Raw genomic sequence first — 20000 nt, forward strand, 5'->3', positions numbered from 1 at the left:
CTCCAGCTTACCTGCACGCACACACACACACACACACACACACACACACCGTTTCATGAAGTCTCATAAAGAGATGAACTGACTGATTAGAAGAGGATCAACATGATGTGATGAATGAAAATGAGGAAACACATCAGTCATCACTGGAGGAGCTGATATGAAACAGCTGAAGTCTCACTGACAACATGGAGACAGAAGGATAAACAGGAGCAGACTGCTGGGCGGTCGACACTGAGCTGCATCTCTCTCTCTCTCTCTGGATTTATCTGTCAGCCTCTAATCTGGGATTACATCATCATCATCCTGACTGTTAATGCCTGTTATGTAACACAGAGCCAGAGGGCAGACCGGGACCGAACAGGTTGTCGGTTCAAATCCCACAAACACTGAGAACACTCAACAACCAGAGCCAGCAGGCAGCTGCAGTAGAAACCAGTAGAATACTGTGGCTGGGTTTTAGTGAAGGGACGATATATCTAAACTCAATACAGAACTGTCAGTCTGTCTGTGTGTCAGGAACATGAATGGTGATATCAGCTCCATGTTATTCTGCTGTCAGGAACATGAATGGTGATATCAGCTCCATGTTATTCTGCTGTCAGGAACATGAATGGTGATATCAGCTCCATGTTATTCTGCTGTCAGGAACATGAATGGTGATATCAGCTCCATGTTATTCTGCTGTAGTAATCACTAATGAGACTCTTGACCATCACAGTTTCACAAGCTCTCCATCCAAATTATATTATTGTCACTTTGTAATGACATTTTTAAATTGCTGTTTACATTCTAGCAGCCAATGGCATCGCTAGAAAGATTTGAGTCTCAGAAATAAACAGAATTCTGTCAGACTTTGTTGTCACTGAACTTTTATTGATCACATCGTATCCTGGTTGTATTGATCCTGAATAGGGAGGAGTATCGGTTAGATGTTTTTTGATACCGGAGCTAAAACATACTTTTAAAAGCTGGTGCACAAACGCTGCCTGAACCGATACCTTCTTCACTATAAAGACATTAAAGAACGCCTTTTTTATTGCAAAGGCAAATAAATTGAACAATATATTAATAAATAAATAGTAAATAAAACCAACGTCAACTACAATAATTTTACAGTAAATAACAGTTACAATACTAATAAATAACAGCAAAAGAAATACCAAGTGCAAACTTCTAGACTCCTACAAATTCTTCTAGTCTTCTATAGTCTTATATAGAAATAAAACCGTGTCTGCTTCTCTGGCAGAATATGATAATAATACATCATCAACATGCTGTTTATTGTGACATTCTAGTTATTGAAAGTGTTTATTTACTAAACCTATTTGTCCTTAATTATTTTTCATATATTTTTACGTTACATATTAACAAATAACTGACAGTTTGTATGAACCGGATGTTATCGGTAGTGAAAACTTTTACGACCCGCCTCTTCTTTTCTCTGATTGGCTAAGCGACCAAAATGTGATATTGACGAGCACCGGAGGGCGGAGAGTTCAATCGACAGCTCAGGCACCAAAATCTGCGCTGATATTCGGTCCAGTAGGAACCGGTCCAGTAGGCACAGGTCCAGTAGGAACCGGTCCAGTAGGAACCGGTCCAGTAGGCTGAACCACTAGGAGGTTCCGGGTTTCGGTACCCAACCCTAATCCTGAACCTCAGATCACGTATCGAGTCGTATCAGAAGAGAAACAGACTGTCCCTCACTAACATCAGTCTGTGATGTAGACCGGTCTGAAGCCCGGTCACAGACAGCAACAGACAGTCACAGACAGGCCCCCCCCCCTTCACCTGTGATTTAGACCGGTGTGAAGCCCGGTCACAGACAGCAACAGACAGCAACAGACAGGCCCCGCCCCCTCACCAGTGATGTAGGCCAGTCTGAAGCCCTTGGCGGCCTGGCTGTCGTCGGAGCGGAAGTGGATCCAGACGTGGTCCTGGGAGGAGATGTAGGGAGGAGGGAGGGAGGAGCCACAGACCCTCAGACCCTCCAGGCTCCTGTAGCTGCTGAGGGACAACCAGTCTGAGGAGCACCGATGGGAACCCTGCAGGTCAAAGTCCTGGAAACTACAGGAGGAGGGGGGGGAGGAGAGAGGGAGGAGAGAGGGAGGAGAGGAGGAGGAGAGAGGAGAGGAGAGGAGGAGAGGAGAGAGAGAGGAGAGGAGAGAGGAGAGGAGAGAGTAGAGAGGAGAGAGGGAGGAGAGAGGGAGGAGAGGAGGAGGAGAGAGGAGAGGAGAGAGGGAGGAGAAGAGAGGAGGAGAGGAGAGGAGAGGAGGAGAGGAGAGGAGGAGAGGAGAGGAGAGAGAGAGGAGAGGAGAGAGGGAGGAGAGGAGGAGAGAGGAGAGGAGAGAGGGAGGAGAAGAGAGGAGGAGAGGAGAGGAGAGGAGGAGAGGAGAGGAGGAGAGGAGAGAGGGAGGAGAGGAGAGGAGAGACAGAGGAGAGGAGAGGAGAGAGGGAGGAGAAGAGAGGAGGAGATGAGAGGAGAGGAGGGGAGGAGAGGAGAGGAGAGGAGGGGAGGAGAGGAGGAGAGAGGAGAGAGGGAGGAGAGGAGGAGAGGAGAGGAGAGGAGGAGAGGAGAGAGGGAGGAGGAGAGGAGAGAGGAGAGAGGGAGGAGAGAGGAGAGGAGAGGAGAGGAGGGGACGAGAGAGGAGAGAGAAGAGAGGAGAAAGGGAGGAGGAGAGAGGAGAGAGAAGAGAGGAGAAAGGGAGGAGGAGAGAGGAGAGGAGAGGAGAGGATAGAGGAGGAGAGGAGAGGATGAGAGGGAGGAGAGGAGGAGAGAGGAGAGAGGGAGGAGGAGAGAGGAGAGAGGAGAGGAGAGGAGAGGAGAGGAGGAGAGAGAAGAGAGGAGAAAGGGAGGAGAGAGGAGAGAGAAGAGAGGAGAAAGGGAGGAGGAGAGAGGAGAGGAGAGGAGAGGAGAGGAGAGAGGAGGAGGAGAGGAGGAGAGGAGAGGAGAGAGGGAGGAGAAGAGAGGAGGAGAGGAGAGGAGAGGAGAGGAGGAGAGGAGAGAGGGAGGAGAGGATGAGAGAGGAGAGGAGAGGAGAGAGGAGAAAGGGAGGAGGAGAGAGGAGAGGAGAGGAGGAGAGGGAGGAGAGAGGAGAGAGGAGAGGAGAGGAGGAGAGAGGAGAGGAGAGAGAGAGGAGGAGAGAGGAGAGAGGAGAGGAGAGGAGGAGAGGAGAGAGGGAGGAGGAGAGATTAAAATCTTAGATCAAAGACATAAGTGTGCCTCTGACAGTAAACATAAACATGTTGTTGTTGTTTTGGGTCAATCAGCAGAAAATCTGTTTCCTCGATTCTGGGAAACAGGAAGGGGAGGAGCCATGTGATGACAGACAGCAGGGAAACAGGAAGGGGAGGAGCCATGTGATGACAGACAGCAGGGAAACAGGAAGGGGAGGAGCCAGCACCTCTGACCTCTACATCTTCTCTGCCGACTCAGCATGTGACCATATCTAGCTACTGTGTCAGAACCACTTCCTGTGCCACACACCCATCTATTTCTGGTCCTGTAACCATGGAAACAGCACGGAGCAAGGCCAGCGAGTGTGTGTGTGTGTGTGTGTGTGTGTACCTGATGGTGACGGTGTCTCCAGGCTTGGCTCTGATGTTCCAGCTGCAGTTCAGTCTGGACGGATACTGGAAGGGCCAGCCAGGACTGGTGATGACACCGCTGGGCGCCCGCAGGAGCTCCGCCCCCTCGCCACACGCTGCGACCACACACACACACACACACACACACACACACACACACTTAGCTGCAGGTGTGGCTAACCGATCTGTTCCTCAAGCAGCAACATTTTAATCTCTTGGTGATATTCAGGTTTGGGTCTTTGTCAAACAATGGCTCTGTATCAGGAAGGCTCCTGATTGGCTGCCTGGTACGCTGCTCTACACCAAGCAGCAGCATCTGAACCTCCTGGATGTTAATTAAAGTTAATTAAACATTACATGATTCATAATCAACCACACACTGGATATGATGTGTTGCTGATGTCAGTGATGTGTTGCTGATGTGTTGCTGATGTGTTGCTGATGTGTTGCTGATGTCAGTGATGTGTTGCTGATGTGTCAGTGATGTGTTGCTGATGTGTTGCTGATGTCAGTGATGTGTTGCTGATGTCAGTGATGTGTTGCTGATGTGTTGCTGATGTCAGTGATGTGTTGCTGATGTGTTGCTGATGTCAGTGATGTGTTGCTGATGTCAGTGATGTGTTGCTGATGTGTTGCTGATGTCAGTGATGTGTTGCTGATGTCAGTGATGTGTTGCTGATGTCAGTGATGTGTTGCTGATGTCAGTGATGTGTTGCTGATGTCAGTGATGTGTTGCTGATGTCAGTGATGTGTTGCTGATATGTTGCTGATGTCAGTGATGTGTTGCTGATGTCAGTGATGTGTTGCTGATGTGTTGCTGATGTGTTGCTGATGTGTTGCTGATGTGTTGCTGATGTCAGTGATGTGTTGCTGATGTCAGTGATGTGTTGCTGATGTGTTGCTGATGTGTTGCTGATGTGTTGCTGATGTCAGTGATGTGTTGCTGATATGTTGCTGATGTCAGTGATGTGTTGCTGATGTCAGTGATGTGTTGCTGATGTCGCTGATGTGTTGCTGATGTGTTGCTGATGTGTTGCTGATGTCAGTGATGTGTTGCTGATGTGTTGCTGATGTCAGTGATGTGTTGCTGATGTCAGTGATGTGTTGCTGATGTCAGCGATGTGTTGCTGATGTGTTGCTGATGTCAGTGATGTGTTGCTGATGTGTTGCTGATGTCAGTGATGTGTTGCTGATGTCAGTGATGTGTTGCTGATGTGTTGCTGATGTCAGTGATGTGTTGCTGATGTGTTGCTGATGTCAGTGATGTGTTGCTGATGTGTTGCTGATGTGTTGCTGATGTCAGTGATGTGTTGCTGATGTGTTGCTGATGTCAGTGATGTGTTGCTGATGTCAGTGATGTGTTGCTGATGTGTTGCTGATGTCAGTGATGTGTTGCTGATGTCAGTGATGTGTTGCTGATGTGTTGCTGATGTCAGTGATGTGTTGCTGATGTGTTGCTGATGTCAGTGATGTGTTGCTGATGTCAGTGATGTGTTGCTGATGTGTTGCTGATGTCAGTGATGTGTTGCTGATGTCAGTGATGTGTTGCTGATGTCAGTGATGTGTTGCTGATGTCAGTGATGTGTTGCTGATGTCAGTGATGTGTTGCTGATGTCAGTGATGTGTTGCTGATGTGTCAGTGATGTGTTGCTGATATGTTGCTGATGTCAGTGATGTGTTGCTGATGTCAGTGATGTGTTGCTGATATGTTGCTGATGTCAGTGATGTGTTGCTGATATGTTGCTGATGTCAGTGATGTGTTGCTGATATGTTGCTGATGTCAGTGATGTGTTGCTGATATGTTGCTGATGTCAGTGATGTGTTGCTGATATGTTGCTGATGTCAGTGATGTGTTGCTGATGTCAGTGATGTCAGTGATGTGTTGCTGATGTGTCAGTGATGTGTTGCTGATGTCAGTGATGTGTCAGTGATGTGTTGCTGATGTGTTGCTGATGTCAGTGATGTGTTGCTGATATGTTGCTGATGTCAGTGATGTGTTGCTGATATGTTGCTGATGTCAGTGATGTGTTGCTGATATGTTGCTGATGTCAGTGATGTGTTGCTGATATGTTGCTGATGTCAGTGATGTGTTGCCAGTGTGTTGCTGATGTGTTGCCCTCACCATTGGAGATCCCTGACACATAGACATTGTCATTCCTCTGAGAGGCAGCAATGCATCCTGGGAAAAACAAACACACAGTTAGGGACAGATAAGATACAGGAAGAGGAAGAAGATGAAGAGGAGGAGTTCTAACTGACTGACTGGTGTTCAGCAGTAGCCTGACAGTAGAAAACACACCCTCTGATTAGTGTGTGTGTGTGTGTGTGTGTGTGTGTGTGTGTGTGTCTGCTAGCGTGTTCCAACAGAACATGCCTGACACCTGACATGTTGTTACACACTGAACTATCAGCCTCCAGTCTTTCCATACAGAGGCTCATCTGTGGTGCGTTGCCACAAAATCAAAAGTTGGTCAATGTACAGAAATTGATCTAAATGGATCTGTAATGCTCCTGATGTGACATCACTTCCTGTCTGTCAGACAGTCTCTGCTGTCAGCAACAGGATTTTAAAACAGCAACTTTGTGTCAGAAAGTTGACAGACTGATTCACTGCTGTAAAGAAGCTTCATTACTCGTCCTAACATACCACAGTATGTAAGGACGCTTCTAACGAAGCTTCATTAAGTGGATTAGATCTACATTAAACCTGCATGACAGCAACAGAACTTACTGACTGATATGAAGCAGTCAGACTGCAGACCTGAGTCATGTTGTTATTACAGGCTTATTCACACACACTGCAGCTTATTACACAGTACTTACCAGTGAATAGGAGGATGTGCAGGTAGATGCTGCAGGCTGGAGTGACGGCCATAATAATAATAATAATAATTTCACAGCAGACCAACAAGCTTTCAACCTGCCGCGACTGTATTTCTCCAAGCTCAGTAAATAACAGCTGATGATGGAAGAGTTCACTAAATATTACACAACCTGCAGCAGCGATGTCCCATAACAGAGACAGACAGCTGATTAAAGTGAATTAAAGGCCAGTGAACAGACTCTTTGGCTTCTGTACACAACAAAGACTTCTTCCATAGTAAAACCCTGAGCTGCTAGCTGCTACACACCAACAACAAAGAAACAGCGCTACCTAGCTACTCGAACCTAGTGCTAACTAACCTAACTAGCTAAACAAACTCCTCTCACATCATATTAACACAGTATCGTCTACTATAACTCCATGTCCAGATAGAAACCAGGCAGACCAGAGACAAAGACATTGGTCTCCAGTTAGCTCCAGCTAGCTTCCAGCAGCAGCTAGCTTGATGTTGCTGCTCAGCGACAAAGACGAGGAGTCAAACATTAAAACCAACATTTCACCACAGAAACCATCTTTACTGTCTGACTGCCTGGTCCAGATACAGAAAGAAGACAATAAAGACACGCTAACGGGCTAACTGGGTTAATAACCAGAGAAGAAAAGACAGACAAGCTAACAGGCTAACTGGGTTAATAACCAGAGAAGAAAAGAAAGACAAGCTAACAGGCTAACTGGGTAAATAACCAGATAAGAAAATAAAGACAAGCGATCTATCCAGCGGATTACATAGCTATTTAGACAGAAGAAGCTAGCAAGCTAACCAGCTAGGCAGCTCGACAGAACGAAATAAAACAGAAGCTAACTAGCTAACCAGTCTCCTTCAGCTGAGTCCTGCTAACAAGCTAACATTAGCCGACTAGCTGGAACATGCTAGCGGAGCTAAGCGGCTAGCTAGCCTGTCTCAACAACAAAACAAAGAGCTAACTCGGTGACAGAGTAACGTTAGCTAGTTGAACCTGGTTGGTCAGCAGGTTAGCAGCAAGCTGCTCGGTTTGTATTTCCAACAACAGACTGTCGCCATTTCCACCGTCTGTACTCTGCAGGCCTAGCAGCTGTGTGTGTGAGTGTGTGTGTGTGTGTGTGTGTGTGTGTGTGAGTGAGTGTGTGAGTGTGTGTGTGTGTGTGTGTTTCAGAGTGTGTTTGGCCCTCCCCCTTGTTGATGAGTAGGCAAGCCCCTCCCCCTCTCAGCGTGTGTGCGTGTGTATGTATGTGTGTGTGTATGTGTATGTGTGTACCTTCTCTAATGCCTACCATACACTAGAAGACTTTGAAAAGACTTTTAAAAGACTAAAGTCTGACACCCTCTCACATCCAGCTCACATCTAAAGACAATGGGCCTCATGCAGGAAGCGATATACGAACAAATGTTCTCTTATTTTTTCTCTTAACAGAAAATTAAGAGAAAATATAAGAGAAATTTAAGAGAATGTTGCTGCATGAGGCCCAATGTGTCATAAGTCACTGAGTTTTTAGTCACAGACTATAAGATTTTGCAAAGACTGCCTACCATACACCAGAAGACTTTGAAAAGACTTTTAAAAGACTAAAGTCTGACACCACTATTTGCATGAGCCAAGACTAAAGACTTCCGATAATATTAAACATGTTTGATTTTATCGGAACGTCAAGACGAGAAAAAGACAGACTTAAGACGGCTCGGACTGAGTTTTCTGACCTCACACCAAACGATCGAGATGATGGGAGCGCGCCACAACTCTAGCAAAACTTTTATTTCGACATTGGAAATTTGTCTGCGACAGTGAAATCGCTCGAAAAGTCGTTTGGTGTAAGGTCAACAGTCTATAGATTTAGATAACTGAATGGTGATTATTATTGATATGAGTGTAATAGATTCTTGTCTATATTATCTACACCTACACTACATCATATAATGTGGTATAAGATTTGAGCTCTTATAATGAGGTGTGAAGTATGAGATCTTATGAGTTATGACGTAATCTGAGGTCTTATAATGAGGTATGAGGTCTTATAATGGCGTATGAGATCTTATAATGAGGTATGATGTCTTATAATGGAGGATGTCTTATAATGAAGTATGAGGTCTTATAATGGAGTATGAGATCTTAAAATGAGGTATGATGAGGTATTATAATGAAGTATGATGTCTTAAATTAAAGTATGTCTTATAATGAGGTATGATGAGGTCTCATAATGAAGTATGATGTTTTAATAATGAAGTATAATGTCTTATAATGAGGTAAGATGTCTTATAATGGAGTATGATGTCTTATAATGAAGCCTGAGGTCTTCTAATGAGGTCTGATATCTTATAATAAAGTATGAGGTTGTATAATGAGGTATGATGAGGTCTTATAATGAAGTATGATGTCTTATAATAAGGTATGAGGTCTTATAATGAGGTATGAGGTCTTATAATAAAGTATGATGTCTCATAATAAAGTATGAGGTTGTATAATGAGGTATGAGGTTGTATAATGAGGTATGAGGTTGTATAATGAGGTATGAGGTCTTATAATAAAGTATGAGGTTGTATAATGAGGTATGATGAGGTCTTATAATAAAGTATGATGTCTCATAATAAAGTATGAGGTCGTATAATGAGGTGCTCTACCTTTGGTTTTACCCAGCAGACTTTAGTATTGTTGTTGGTGTGACAGTGTTGTTATGTCATATGATGTCATATGTTGTCATATGATGTCATATGATGTAAGAGATGAAACCACAGTGGAAACACTGGTGCTTTCATTGACTGCAGGTAAACGACATAATATATCTGATGATGGTTCCACAAAGGACATTATATATTATATTTTTCATACTTGTCATTTGTGGTTTTGTACTTTTTATGTTCTTGTTGTCATGTTCAGATGTGGCATCTGAGCCTTGGTATCCATTACTGACTGAGTTTGTGTGTTAACAGCTGTAGACTGATGCCCCCCCCCCCCCCCCCCCCCCCCCCCCCCCCCCCCACACACACACACACACACACACACACACACACACACACACAGCAGAACAGCTGCAGGCCTCTTCTTCATACATTCAGATCTTTGTCCTCCATAACTTCTCCTAAAGCTCAAACTCCACTCTATGTGTTGGGAGGGCTTTTATTTTGAAATGGGGGGACTACTGACACTGGCCCGTCTGTAGTTAACCCAGACCAGACTACTGACACAGGCCCGTCTGTAGTTAACCCAGACCGGACTACTGACACTGGCCCGTCTGTAGTTAACCCAGACCAGACTACTGACACTGGCCCGTCTGTAGTTAACCCAGTATCTGACTTCCTGTGCTGTCTGTAATCTGATAGGTCGACTGACAGCTGCTGTTAAATCATTCAACAGTCAGACGCTGCAGCAGAAATACCTCCAGTATTGCTGTATGCAGTACTACTGCAGTACTACTACAATACTAATGCAGTACTAGTGTATTACTGATGCAATGCTAATGCAGTACTAATGCAGTACTACTAATGTATTGCTAATGCAATACCAATGCTGTACTAATGTAGCAGTAATACAGTACTAATGCAGTACTAATACATGAAGGAAGACTGTTAACATGGTCACCAGTGTATACAGTACTAATACATGAAGTAGGACTGTTACCATGGTTACCAGTTGAGTGACTCTGTTTGTGTCATGACGCTCCACCCCTCTGGGAGGAGCAGGTTCATTCATCAAACTGCCCCGCACAGCGTGGACAGAGGGAGCAGAGACCGCTCAGACTGCAGCAGGTTCCACTGGGTTCTACTGGTTCCACTGGGTTCTACTGAGTTCTACTGGGTTCTACTGGGTTCTACTGGTTCTCAGACTTGGCTTCAGCAGGATGCAGCGGCAGCATGGCCTCAGTCTGGTCTGATACTGGGAGCAGTGGATCCTGCCGGACGCCTGGCTGACGGTCGGTCCTGCTTCTCTAAATGTTTTATATGGGCTTTGTTTACATGTTAATATTTAATATGCAGCAGGAGAAACATCAACTTTACAGACAGAACAGAGTTACATCCTGCTTTTATATTGTATCGTCTTCTATGGTTAGGATAGTTTAATTAATCTAGAATGACAAAGGATAAAACTGATTAAAGTTTCATCTAATGTAATGTAATGTAAACTATGGTAATGTAATGTAATGTAATCTAATGTCATGGTCTTGGAGGTATATCACTGTTTATAATATACAGTATTATACAGTATATTACTCCTAGATTAGTTATACTAACACACTGACAAAAGTTTTCTGCCTGAAGCTTATTATATGTTGGTTGTTGTCCAGTCAAATGCCCAGATGTTTGTATGAAGTGACTCTATAGAACTGACGCTTCAACAGTCTGGATGGTGCCAGACGGCGTCAGAGTTTTCCCCAAACCACATAGTTTTAGTTTCAGAAGTGATGAACAGCAGGTTAAATCCCCAGAGCAGCACCTGGAGCTGAACAGGTACAAAACTGTGTCGTCTGCATAAAGATGGCTAAATGGACATTTAATATTATTGATGTGGATGGAGAATAGTGTGGGGCCGAGGATGGAGCCTTGTGGTACTCCCTTGGTGACCTTGGTGAGGGAACCGGGTGAGGGAACCAGTTTAGGGAACCAGGTGAAGGAACCAGTTGAAGGAACCAGTTGAGGGAACCAGGTGAGGGAACCAGGTGAGGGAACCAGGTGAGGGAACCAGGCGAGGGAACCAGGTGAGGGAACCACTTGAGGGAACGAGGTCAGGGAACCAGGCGAGGGAACCAGGCGAAGGAACCAGGTCAGGGAACCAGGCGAGGGAACCAGGTGAGGGAACCAGGCGAGGGAACCAGGTCAGGGAACCAGGCGAGGGAACCAGGCGAGGGAACCAGGCGAGGGACCCAGGCGAAAGAACCAGGCGAGGGAACCAGGTCAGGGAACCAGGCGAGGGATCCAGGTAAGGGAACAAGGTCAGGGAACCAGGCAAGGGACCCAGGTCAGGGAACCAGGCGAGGGAACCAGGTAAGGGAACCAGGTAAGAGAACCAGGTAAGGGAACCAGGTAAGAGAACCAGGTAAGGGAACCAGGCGAGGGAACCAGGTAAGGGAACCAGGTAAGAGAACCAGGTAAGGGAACCAGGTAAGGGAACCAGGTAAGGGAGCGGTTTGTTGCTGACAAGTCTGTCAACCAGGAGAGAGGTCTGATGCACGGCGTGGTTTGAGGTCAGTAGCAGTAGATATCAGTGAAGGCCAACCACAGACATCAAGACATTCAGTCAGTGTTCTGCCTGGTTCTGCCTGTCTGTGTTCTCCAGTCATTTAGCTGCACAGGAAAACCAACGACAACCAGGATAACATGTTTACAGGATATGGGAATATCCAGTTCCTTATCCAGGTTTCTTACAGTAAGACCAGGAGAAGAGTTTTTCCAGGTTTACATGCACCAGCTCACATACTGAGTGATCGTGAATATAAGGAGAGTATACACAGTACATGTAAACAGTGGCTAACTGGCTAGCCATGCTACCAGTCTGTCTTTGTACCTGTTAGCATTACAGGTTAGCCAGTTAGCAGCTAGTATCTGAATGTTAACCCAGTTTCAGTGTGTTAATATTTAACGCTGCAGTGTGTATTGCTTAGCGTGTTCAGGTCATGAAACATACATGACGTGACGTCAGGCTGTTTTGTGGAAGTCAACAACACGCAGTACAAGGATCCGTTATCCAGCTGAGAACTGATACTGATATCAATACCGATACTGATATCAATACGGTTCAGACTGAAGCAGCTGATAGACGATAGTGTCTTTAAATTTAACCGAGTTTTACTCTCATCAGCATTCAGACCAGGGGACACGAAAACTCTCCACTGACACCCAGGGCAATAATAATAATAATAATAATAAAAAAAAGAATAATAATACGTAATAACCATCATCATCATCATCATCATCATCATCATCAGAGTGGGACACAGGGAAGGAGAGCCCCCCACCCCCACCACCCCTAACAGCAGTGAGACCAGAGCTGGACAATATTAATTATTAAGCTTTAACTCAATTACTGCTCTGTGTGTGTGTGTGTGTGTGTGTGTGTGTGTGAGTGAGTGTGTGTGTGTGTGTGTGTGTGTGTATGAAACAAACTGAATCAAAAACAAGAGTTCAGGGATTACAGGAGGATTTTTCAATCAACATGTTTCTTCCTGACTCTCAGTCTTTCTCTGTTCATATTAAAACTAAAAACCTTCATGTCTTTCTTAACATCAATTTCTATGACGACCTTCATTAATAATTTTGATAAATACATTACTGCTGTCTGTAGATCTGACTCAACCGCCTCTCTCTCTCTCTCTCTCTCTGTCTCTCTCTTGCTCTCTGTCTCTGTCTCTGTCTCTCTCTCTCCCTCTCTCTCTCTTTGTCTCTCTCTCCCTCTCTCTCTCTCTCTCTCTCTGTCTGTCTTTGTCTGTCTCTCTCTCGCTCTCTCTCTCTCTGTCTGTCTCTCTCTCTCTCTCTCTCTCTCTCCCCCTCTGTCTGTCTCTCTCTCTCTCTCTCTCTCTCCCTCTGTCTCTCTCTCTCTCTCTTTCTCCAGGTGATACAGCAGAACTGATACCAGAGCAACTACATTACCCACAAACCCCTGCAGCATGTTCAGCATTAAACGGTCAGTGACGTTTTACATTTAATAAAAAGATGAATCATCCTTATGTAGTGATCTTACTTGTAACTACTAACCCTTAATGCCCATTAACTAAGGAGCCAATTAGACCTGTAGTGGATGGGCCAAGGTACCACACTTATATTCTATCTGACTTATTTATTGTGTGTGTGTGTGTGTGTGTGTGTGTCTGTGTGTGTGTCTGTGTGTGTGTGTGTGTGTGTGTGTGTGTGTGTGTGTGTGTGTGCTCAGACTATGCAGGAAGTCCCAGTCGGTGGACCTTCCTGATTTCCCGCTCAAAGACCCGCCCTCCTCGCTCGTAACCAAGGCAATGGACAGCGTGGTCGCCGTGACGACGGAGGAGCAGCAGAACAGTTCCACCGATCAGAGGCTCCGAAGCGGCCCACGGCGAGGAGAGCTGAAGAGAGGCTTCACGATTGGTCAGTGGCCTGGGGGGCGGGGCTAGTTAGTTGGCTAGCGAGTTAGTTAGTTAGCTAACTAATACAGCAGCTGACCGCTCGTTCTGGCCGACTGGTATCAGTTTGGTGTTTGAGTCTTGGTGAAATGTTGACAGGCGTTCCGGTGATGTAACCCCCCACCCCCCCTCCCCGGTGGCCATGTTGGAGGTCCTCAGCTCTGACAACAGACGGTTAATTTCTGTCTGTTTCTGACTGAACTGATCATTTCATCACTGATCCATCTGATTGATTTAGTGTTTAGATAATGTCAGCTTGTTAGCTAGCTAACCATAGGGTCAGCTAACCATCACTGTCTTGAGCTTCACCTCTTCAAAATGACACAGGTGCATAAGTTTTCTACATTTCATGTTAATGTGAACATGCTAACGCTAGCTGCTACTAGATATGTTAGCTAGTGTGCTAATCAGATGTGTTAAAAACAAGACAGTGATGGTTAGCTGACCAGATACTATGGTTAGCTAGCTAACAAGTTAAGTTAAGTTAAGTTTATTTTATTTGGCATGGACATCACAGTAGCATTAGAATTGTAACATACATTTATGCACAAGGACCAGATGCACTGTGTTTAGTGTTTGTAGCGAAACGCTAATTTACAACCCCTGTCCACAAGAGGCTTTTTTTTTTTAAAAGTTAAAATAGAAAAAAGAAAAAAGAAAAGATAAGAAACGGAAGAAGAAACAAAAAGGGCATAAAATACACCCACAAATACATCCACAAAAATACATCCACAAATACACAAAATACAAAATACAGGTGTGTCTACAGGAGTATTAGGTATGAGAACAATGTTGTTTCTCTTTTAGCCATGATTTAATACCTCTGTTAAAAACATTAAGATTGTGTTGCATTTTCAGACAGTTCCATAGTTTTGCTCCTTTAACAGAGAAGACTGATTGTCCAAATGAGGTTACAGTTATCGTTTACTGAGTTACCCTACTGGTGTGCTGGTGTCTTGTAACGAATTCATTAAGCAAGGAAGGAGCATGACCATGTAGGCATTTAAAAGTAAGCTTTAAGTTGGAATAGCTTATGAAGGGTTAGGGTTAGGGTTATGAAGCTTTCGAAGCTGAACATGTTGTGTTTCTCCAAGATGTGACAATGCTGCCACCTCATTGGTTTTCTGTCCATGATTTTTATTGTCTGGTTATATAGTGATATGATGGGTTTTATAGTTGTTTGTGAGGCTTGTGACCAGGTAGTGATGCAGTATGATAAGTGTCATAACAAGCTGACATTATCTAAACACTAACTGAGGAAGAGGAGTAACAGGATGAAGAGTAACGGCTTGTTGTCTTTTCTGGTTTCAGATGAAGGACAGAAGATTCAGAGAGACAGGGCGGACGGACGAAGGAGGATGGGTTTCCAACGACCAGCAGGAACCATGGAGTACAGGGTGAGAGAGAGAGAGAGAGAGAGAGAGAGAGAGAGAGAGAGAGAGAGAGACAGACAGAGAGATAGAGAGAGAGACAGAGAGAGACAGAGAGAGAGACAGAGAGAGAGAGAGAGAGAGAGACAGAGAGAGAGAGAGAGAGAGAGAGAGACAGAGATAGACAGAGAGAGAGAGAGAGAGAGAGACAGAGATGGAGAGACAGAGAGAGAGAGAGAGAGAGACAGAGAGAGAGAGACAGAGAGAGAGAGAGAGAGAGAGAGAGAGACAGAGAGAGAGAGAGAGAGAGAGAGAGAGACAGAGAGAGAGGGAGAGAGAGACAGAGAGACAGACAGAGAGAGAGAGAGAGACAGAGAGACAGACAGAGAGAGAGAGAGATTTGTTTTGCTTTGTTGATTTGGAAAAGCGTTTGGTTCTATTTTGCAAGAGGTCTGTTTTTCAGATTGATTATTTTCCAGTTTAATTGTTTTTCAGATTGATTGTTTTTCAGATTGATTGAAAGCGATATTGGAGGGAAAACATATGATCTTATTAAATCTGTGTACAGACAAATGTGCAGTGAAAATTGGCAACAAGAGAACAAAATGTTTCTCTCTGGGTTTTGGAGTCTGTCAAGGTTGAACTTTGACCCCCACTTTATTTAACATGTAAATGAAGCTCTGCTGCTGCTGGGCAAACCGTTGATGTACGCTGACGACTGAGTTCTTCCTGTTTACGTCCACCATCAGTTCTGCAGACCTGATCAGGAAGAGCAGAGTCCTGGTTTTCCATCGGTCTCAAACTCACACCACACATTCACATCGAGAACACAAAACACTTCCCGTACGTTCTGCTGGGAACTTCTGTTTGTCTGTGAAGGAACTGAGAGAGAAACATCAGAAACATTCAAACTCAAAATGTCTCTGAGACGCTGTGTTGTGTTGAATTATTGATCTGCAGTCAGTCCGGAGCTGCAGGCCGGTCAGGTGACTCTTATCCAGCTGACTTCCTGTGAGGTGTAAAAGGCGTAAATTTAAATGTCTGAGGTGTGTGTGTGTGTGTGTGTGTGTGTGTGTGTGTGCGTGGTTGCCGTGGTAACCAGGTGGAGTCCAGAGACACTCTGAACAGCATCTCTCTGAAGTTCGACACAACGCCCAACGAGCTGGTGACACTCAACAAGCTGTTCTCCAGAGCCGTGGTGCCAGGGAAGGTAACACACACACACACACGCACGCACGCACGCACACACACACACACACACACACACACACACACACACACCAATGCATAAACACAAAGACACAAAGCTCAAACACAAATATGGAGATGAGATGACACTGGAACGAACTGAAGGCAGATGTTCAGCAACAACCAATATATAGGTAATAATCTATAGATAATGGTGTACAAATAACGACATATAGATAATGATATATAGGTAATAATATATAGATAATAATCTATAGATAACAATATATAAATAATGATATATAGATAGATAATTATATATGAATAATTATCAATACAGAACAGTATAGTGTTTAGATTTAAATACAGTTTTGTCTTCATGACTCGTCCACCTGACAACATGTCTTCCCTCTGGACCAATCAGGAGCAACAATCATTGTGTGTGTGTGTGTGTGTGTGTGTGTGTCCAGGTTCTGTATGTTCCAGATCCAGACTTTGTTTCCAGTGCAGAGAGTTCTCCCTCTCTGTCTCCCATCAGCCCCCTTTGTAAGACTACATTACCCATCAGCCCCCTCTCCCCGACCGCCTCGAAGCCTGACCTGGGCCAGGTAAGACTACATTACCCATCAGCCCCTGGTGCTCGTGTGTAATGCTGCATTCTATTGCACTCGGAACTTGGAGGAAAATGACTTCTGACTCGGAAAAGTGCAACAGAACGGTCGTTCAGGTTGGAGTTCCCAGTCGGGAATTCAGGCAAAATCCATTCCGCCCGAGTTCTCCGACATAAACGCAGCTGACATCACAGTGGTATGACATCACAGCGGTATGACATCACAGCGGTATGACGTCACAGCAGTACAGTGGCGCACACAGTGAAAAGTAAACTGAATTCCCTTTGCATCCATTTGTACTTAATAAAACTTGATTTTACTTGATATGCATTTTCTGTGTTATGAAAACGTGTTGCAACAACTTTGTAGTTTCCATTTGTAACGTAACTGTGACTTGTGCTTCGTTACTAGATAGAAGTCTTTGCTGTATGAACTCGCCTGCTAACGTTACTAGAGCGTTGTCAGATAGCTACATTAAGGTTAATGGGCAGAGCGTGTTGTCCATGTTTTCCTGAGCAGACGCACTGGAAGGTTTTAGATCAGAAGTCAGTAAATTCCAAGTCTGAACGATCGACTTCCAGTGGAATGCAGCATAAAACTGTCCCCGGTCTGTCCGTCACACAGAGGGGCGGGGCCATGTCTCACCAAGCTGCTCCCCTCCAATCAGAGCGTCTCACAGACAAATGCTAGGTCAAAACAAACAGTACTAACTGAATAAGAGCTGTTTGATGTAAATATATTGGTATATTGATAGATATATTGATCTGTTTTTGTATTGATCTGTTGTAACAGCTGCCCCCCCGCCCCGTCACACTGGACTGCTCCATGTTGAAGGAGGAAGAGAAGTTCCTGAAGATCAGCTGCAAATACATTACTGACAGACAGGTCTGTAGTTCAACTCCCTGCCTCTGAGCAGGGCAGCAGGTCTGTAGTTCAACTCTGTGTCTAATGTATTAGTGTATCATATTGATCATCATTATAACGCATTATAGGCATTATAGTCTCTCCCTCTCTCTCTCTCTCCCTCTCTCTCTCTCTCTCTCTCTCTCTCTCTCTCTCTCTCTCTCTCTCTCTCTCTCTCTCTCAGGGTGTAGTGGGCGGGGTTTTGTTGTTGACCCCCACCACCATCATGTTTGACCCTCGGAGGTCGGACCCTCTGGTTCAGCGGCGAGGCTGTGACCCGTTCGGCATCATGGCCGCTCTGGAGGAAGTGATGTCAGTGGCCGTGTGCACCGAGGTCACCGACCCCGGGGTCAGAGGTCAGGTCCCACAGTGAGTGTCCGCTTCTGATTAGTCGGCTGTTTTGGGGCACAATAAGGCGGAATGGAAAGTTTAAGTTACTGTGTGTGTGTTTCCATAGCGACCTGGAGCTGCCTCTGCCCACTGCAGATCCCGGTCCAATGACACGCGTGGACTCAGGCATGCGAGCCAATGAGAGCGTCAGCTCTACTGAAGCCTCGCTGTCCGAAGACGTTTTCCCCGAGTCGGAGGTCTCACTCCTTGAAGATGACAACGCTGAACCGACGCATCGCACACCTTCCCAGCATGCCACAGGGCAGAACGCCTGGAAACACCCAGGACTCCAGCAGGCCTCCAGCAGGTAGATACTGACTGGTTTACTGACTGGATCACTGACTAGTTTACTGAGTGGTTCACTGACTGGTTTACTGACTAGTTTACTGAGTGGTTCACTGACTGGTTTACTGACTAGTTTACTGAGTGGTTCACTGACTGGTTTACTGACTAGTTTACTGAGTGGTTCAGTGACTGGTTTACTGACCGGATCACTGACTGGTTCACTGACTGGTTTACTGACTGGTTTACTGACTGGTTTACTGACTAGGCTCAACCCTTCCAACTCATACCACGGAATTACAGGCTGATTTCTAAAGAACTAGTTGAAGGAAATAAAACATTTGATGAATTCCAATCCAAAACACTGAAGCGGTTCTTCTTAAAGCTTTAATGATATGTTAATGATATGCTAATGATGTGTTAATGATATGTTAATGTTAATGCAGATGAGGGCGGATGCGCCATAGTGCTGCTAGTGCTCTTCCCTATCAAACAGAAGATGCTCTGTCTCTGTTGGACAGTGGGGACAGTGGACAGTGGGGACAGTGGACAGTGGGGACAGTGGACAGTGTGGACAGTGGACAGTGGGGACAGTGTGGACAGTTTGGACAGTTTGGACAGTGCGGACAGTGGACAGTGTGGACAGTGTGGTCAGTGGACAGTGGGGACAGTGGACAGTGTGGACAGTGTACAGTGTGGACAGTGGACAGTGTGGACAGTGTACAGTGTGGACAGTGGACAGTGTGGACAGTGTACAGTGTGGACAGTGGACAGTGGGGACAGTGTGGACAGTTTGGACAGTTTGGACAGTGCGGACAGTGGACAGTGTGGACAGTGTGGTCAGTACGGACAGTGCAGACAGTGTGGGCAGTACGGACAGTGCGGACAGGGTGGACAGTGCGGACAGTGGACAGTGTGGACAGTGCGGACAGTTTGGACAGTGGACAGTGGACAGTGTGGACAGTATGGGCAGTGGACAGTGCAGACAGTGTGGGCAGTGCGGACAGTGCAGACAGGGTGGACAGTGTGGACAGTGGACAGTGCAGACAGTGCGGACAGTGCAGACAGTGCGGACAGTGTGGAGTCCCCCAGGGCTCCGTTATGGAGCCTGCTGTATTATCTTTATTTGGCTGTATTTCTTACCGTTGTTACACAGACGACACAGTGTGGACAGTGGACAGTGGACAGTGGGGACAGTGTGGACAGTGTGGGCAGTGGACAGTGTGGACAGTGGACAGTGGGGACAGTGTGGACAGTGGACAGTGGGGACAGTGGACAGTGGGGACAGTGGGGACAGTGGACGCAGTGTGGACAGTGGACAGTGTGGACAGTGTGGACAGTGGACAGTGGGGACAGTGTGGACAGTGGACAGTGGGGACAGTGGACAGTGGGGACAGTGGGGACAGTGGACAGTGGACAGTGTGGACAGTGGACAGTGGGGACAGTGGGGACAGTGTGGGCAGTGGACAGTGTGGACAGTGGACAGTGGGGACAGTGTGGACAGTGGACAGTGGGGACAGTGGACAGTGGGGACAGTGGGGACAGTGGGGACAGTGGACGCAGTGTGGACAGTGGACAGTGTGGACAGTGTGGACAGTGGACAGTGTGGACAGTGCGGACAGTGTGGACAGACTGCTGACTGACTGACTGACTGACTGACTGATTGACTGACTGGTTTACTGACTGACTGGTTTACTGACTGACTGATGGACTAACTGACTGACAGAC

At 45.9% G+C, this 20000-nt stretch overlaps 2 protein-coding genes across 2 annotated transcripts in view; one reads left to right on the forward strand and one right to left on the reverse strand.

The window, feature by feature from the left end:
* lrp12 (low density lipoprotein receptor-related protein 12) overlaps nt 1–6475 on the reverse strand; it is an 18054-nt gene extending 11579 nt beyond the window's left edge. Inside the window, exons 1-5 of the mRNA XM_071894235.2 lie at nt 6412–6475; nt 5711–5767; nt 3569–3704; nt 1865–2067; nt 1–11 (exon numbers count right to left, since the gene is read on the reverse strand). The exon at nt 1–11 is cut by the window's left edge and continues 237 nt beyond it. Coding sequence (XP_071750336.1) covers nt 1–11; nt 1865–2067; nt 3569–3704; nt 5711–5767; nt 6412–6463 — 459 coding nt within the window. The 5' untranslated portion in view covers nt 6464–6475. The remainder of the gene's footprint in view (nt 12–1864; nt 2068–3568; nt 3705–5710; nt 5768–6411) is intronic.
* Nucleotides 6476–13042: 6567 nt separating this feature from the next.
* Nucleotides 13043–20000, forward strand: part of LOC139907736 (oxidation resistance protein 1-like) — a 15618-nt gene continuing 8660 nt past the window's right edge. Inside the window, exons 1-9 of the mRNA XM_071894231.2 lie at nt 13043–13059; nt 13306–13493; nt 14840–14925; nt 16001–16108; nt 16557–16694; nt 17490–17582; nt 17863–17969; nt 18058–18297; nt 18794–19893. Coding sequence (XP_071750332.2) covers nt 13043–13059; nt 13306–13493; nt 14840–14925; nt 16001–16108; nt 16557–16694; nt 17490–17582; nt 17863–17969; nt 18058–18297; nt 18794–19893 — 2077 coding nt within the window. The remainder of the gene's footprint in view (nt 13060–13305; nt 13494–14839; nt 14926–16000; nt 16109–16556; nt 16695–17489; nt 17583–17862; nt 17970–18057; nt 18298–18793; nt 19894–20000) is intronic.

Source organism: Centroberyx gerrardi, chromosome 19 (genome assembly GCF_048128805.1).
Source record: "Centroberyx gerrardi isolate f3 chromosome 19, fCenGer3.hap1.cur.20231027, whole genome shotgun sequence".
NCBI classification, from domain to species: domain Eukaryota; kingdom Metazoa; phylum Chordata; class Actinopteri; order Beryciformes; family Berycidae; genus Centroberyx; species Centroberyx gerrardi.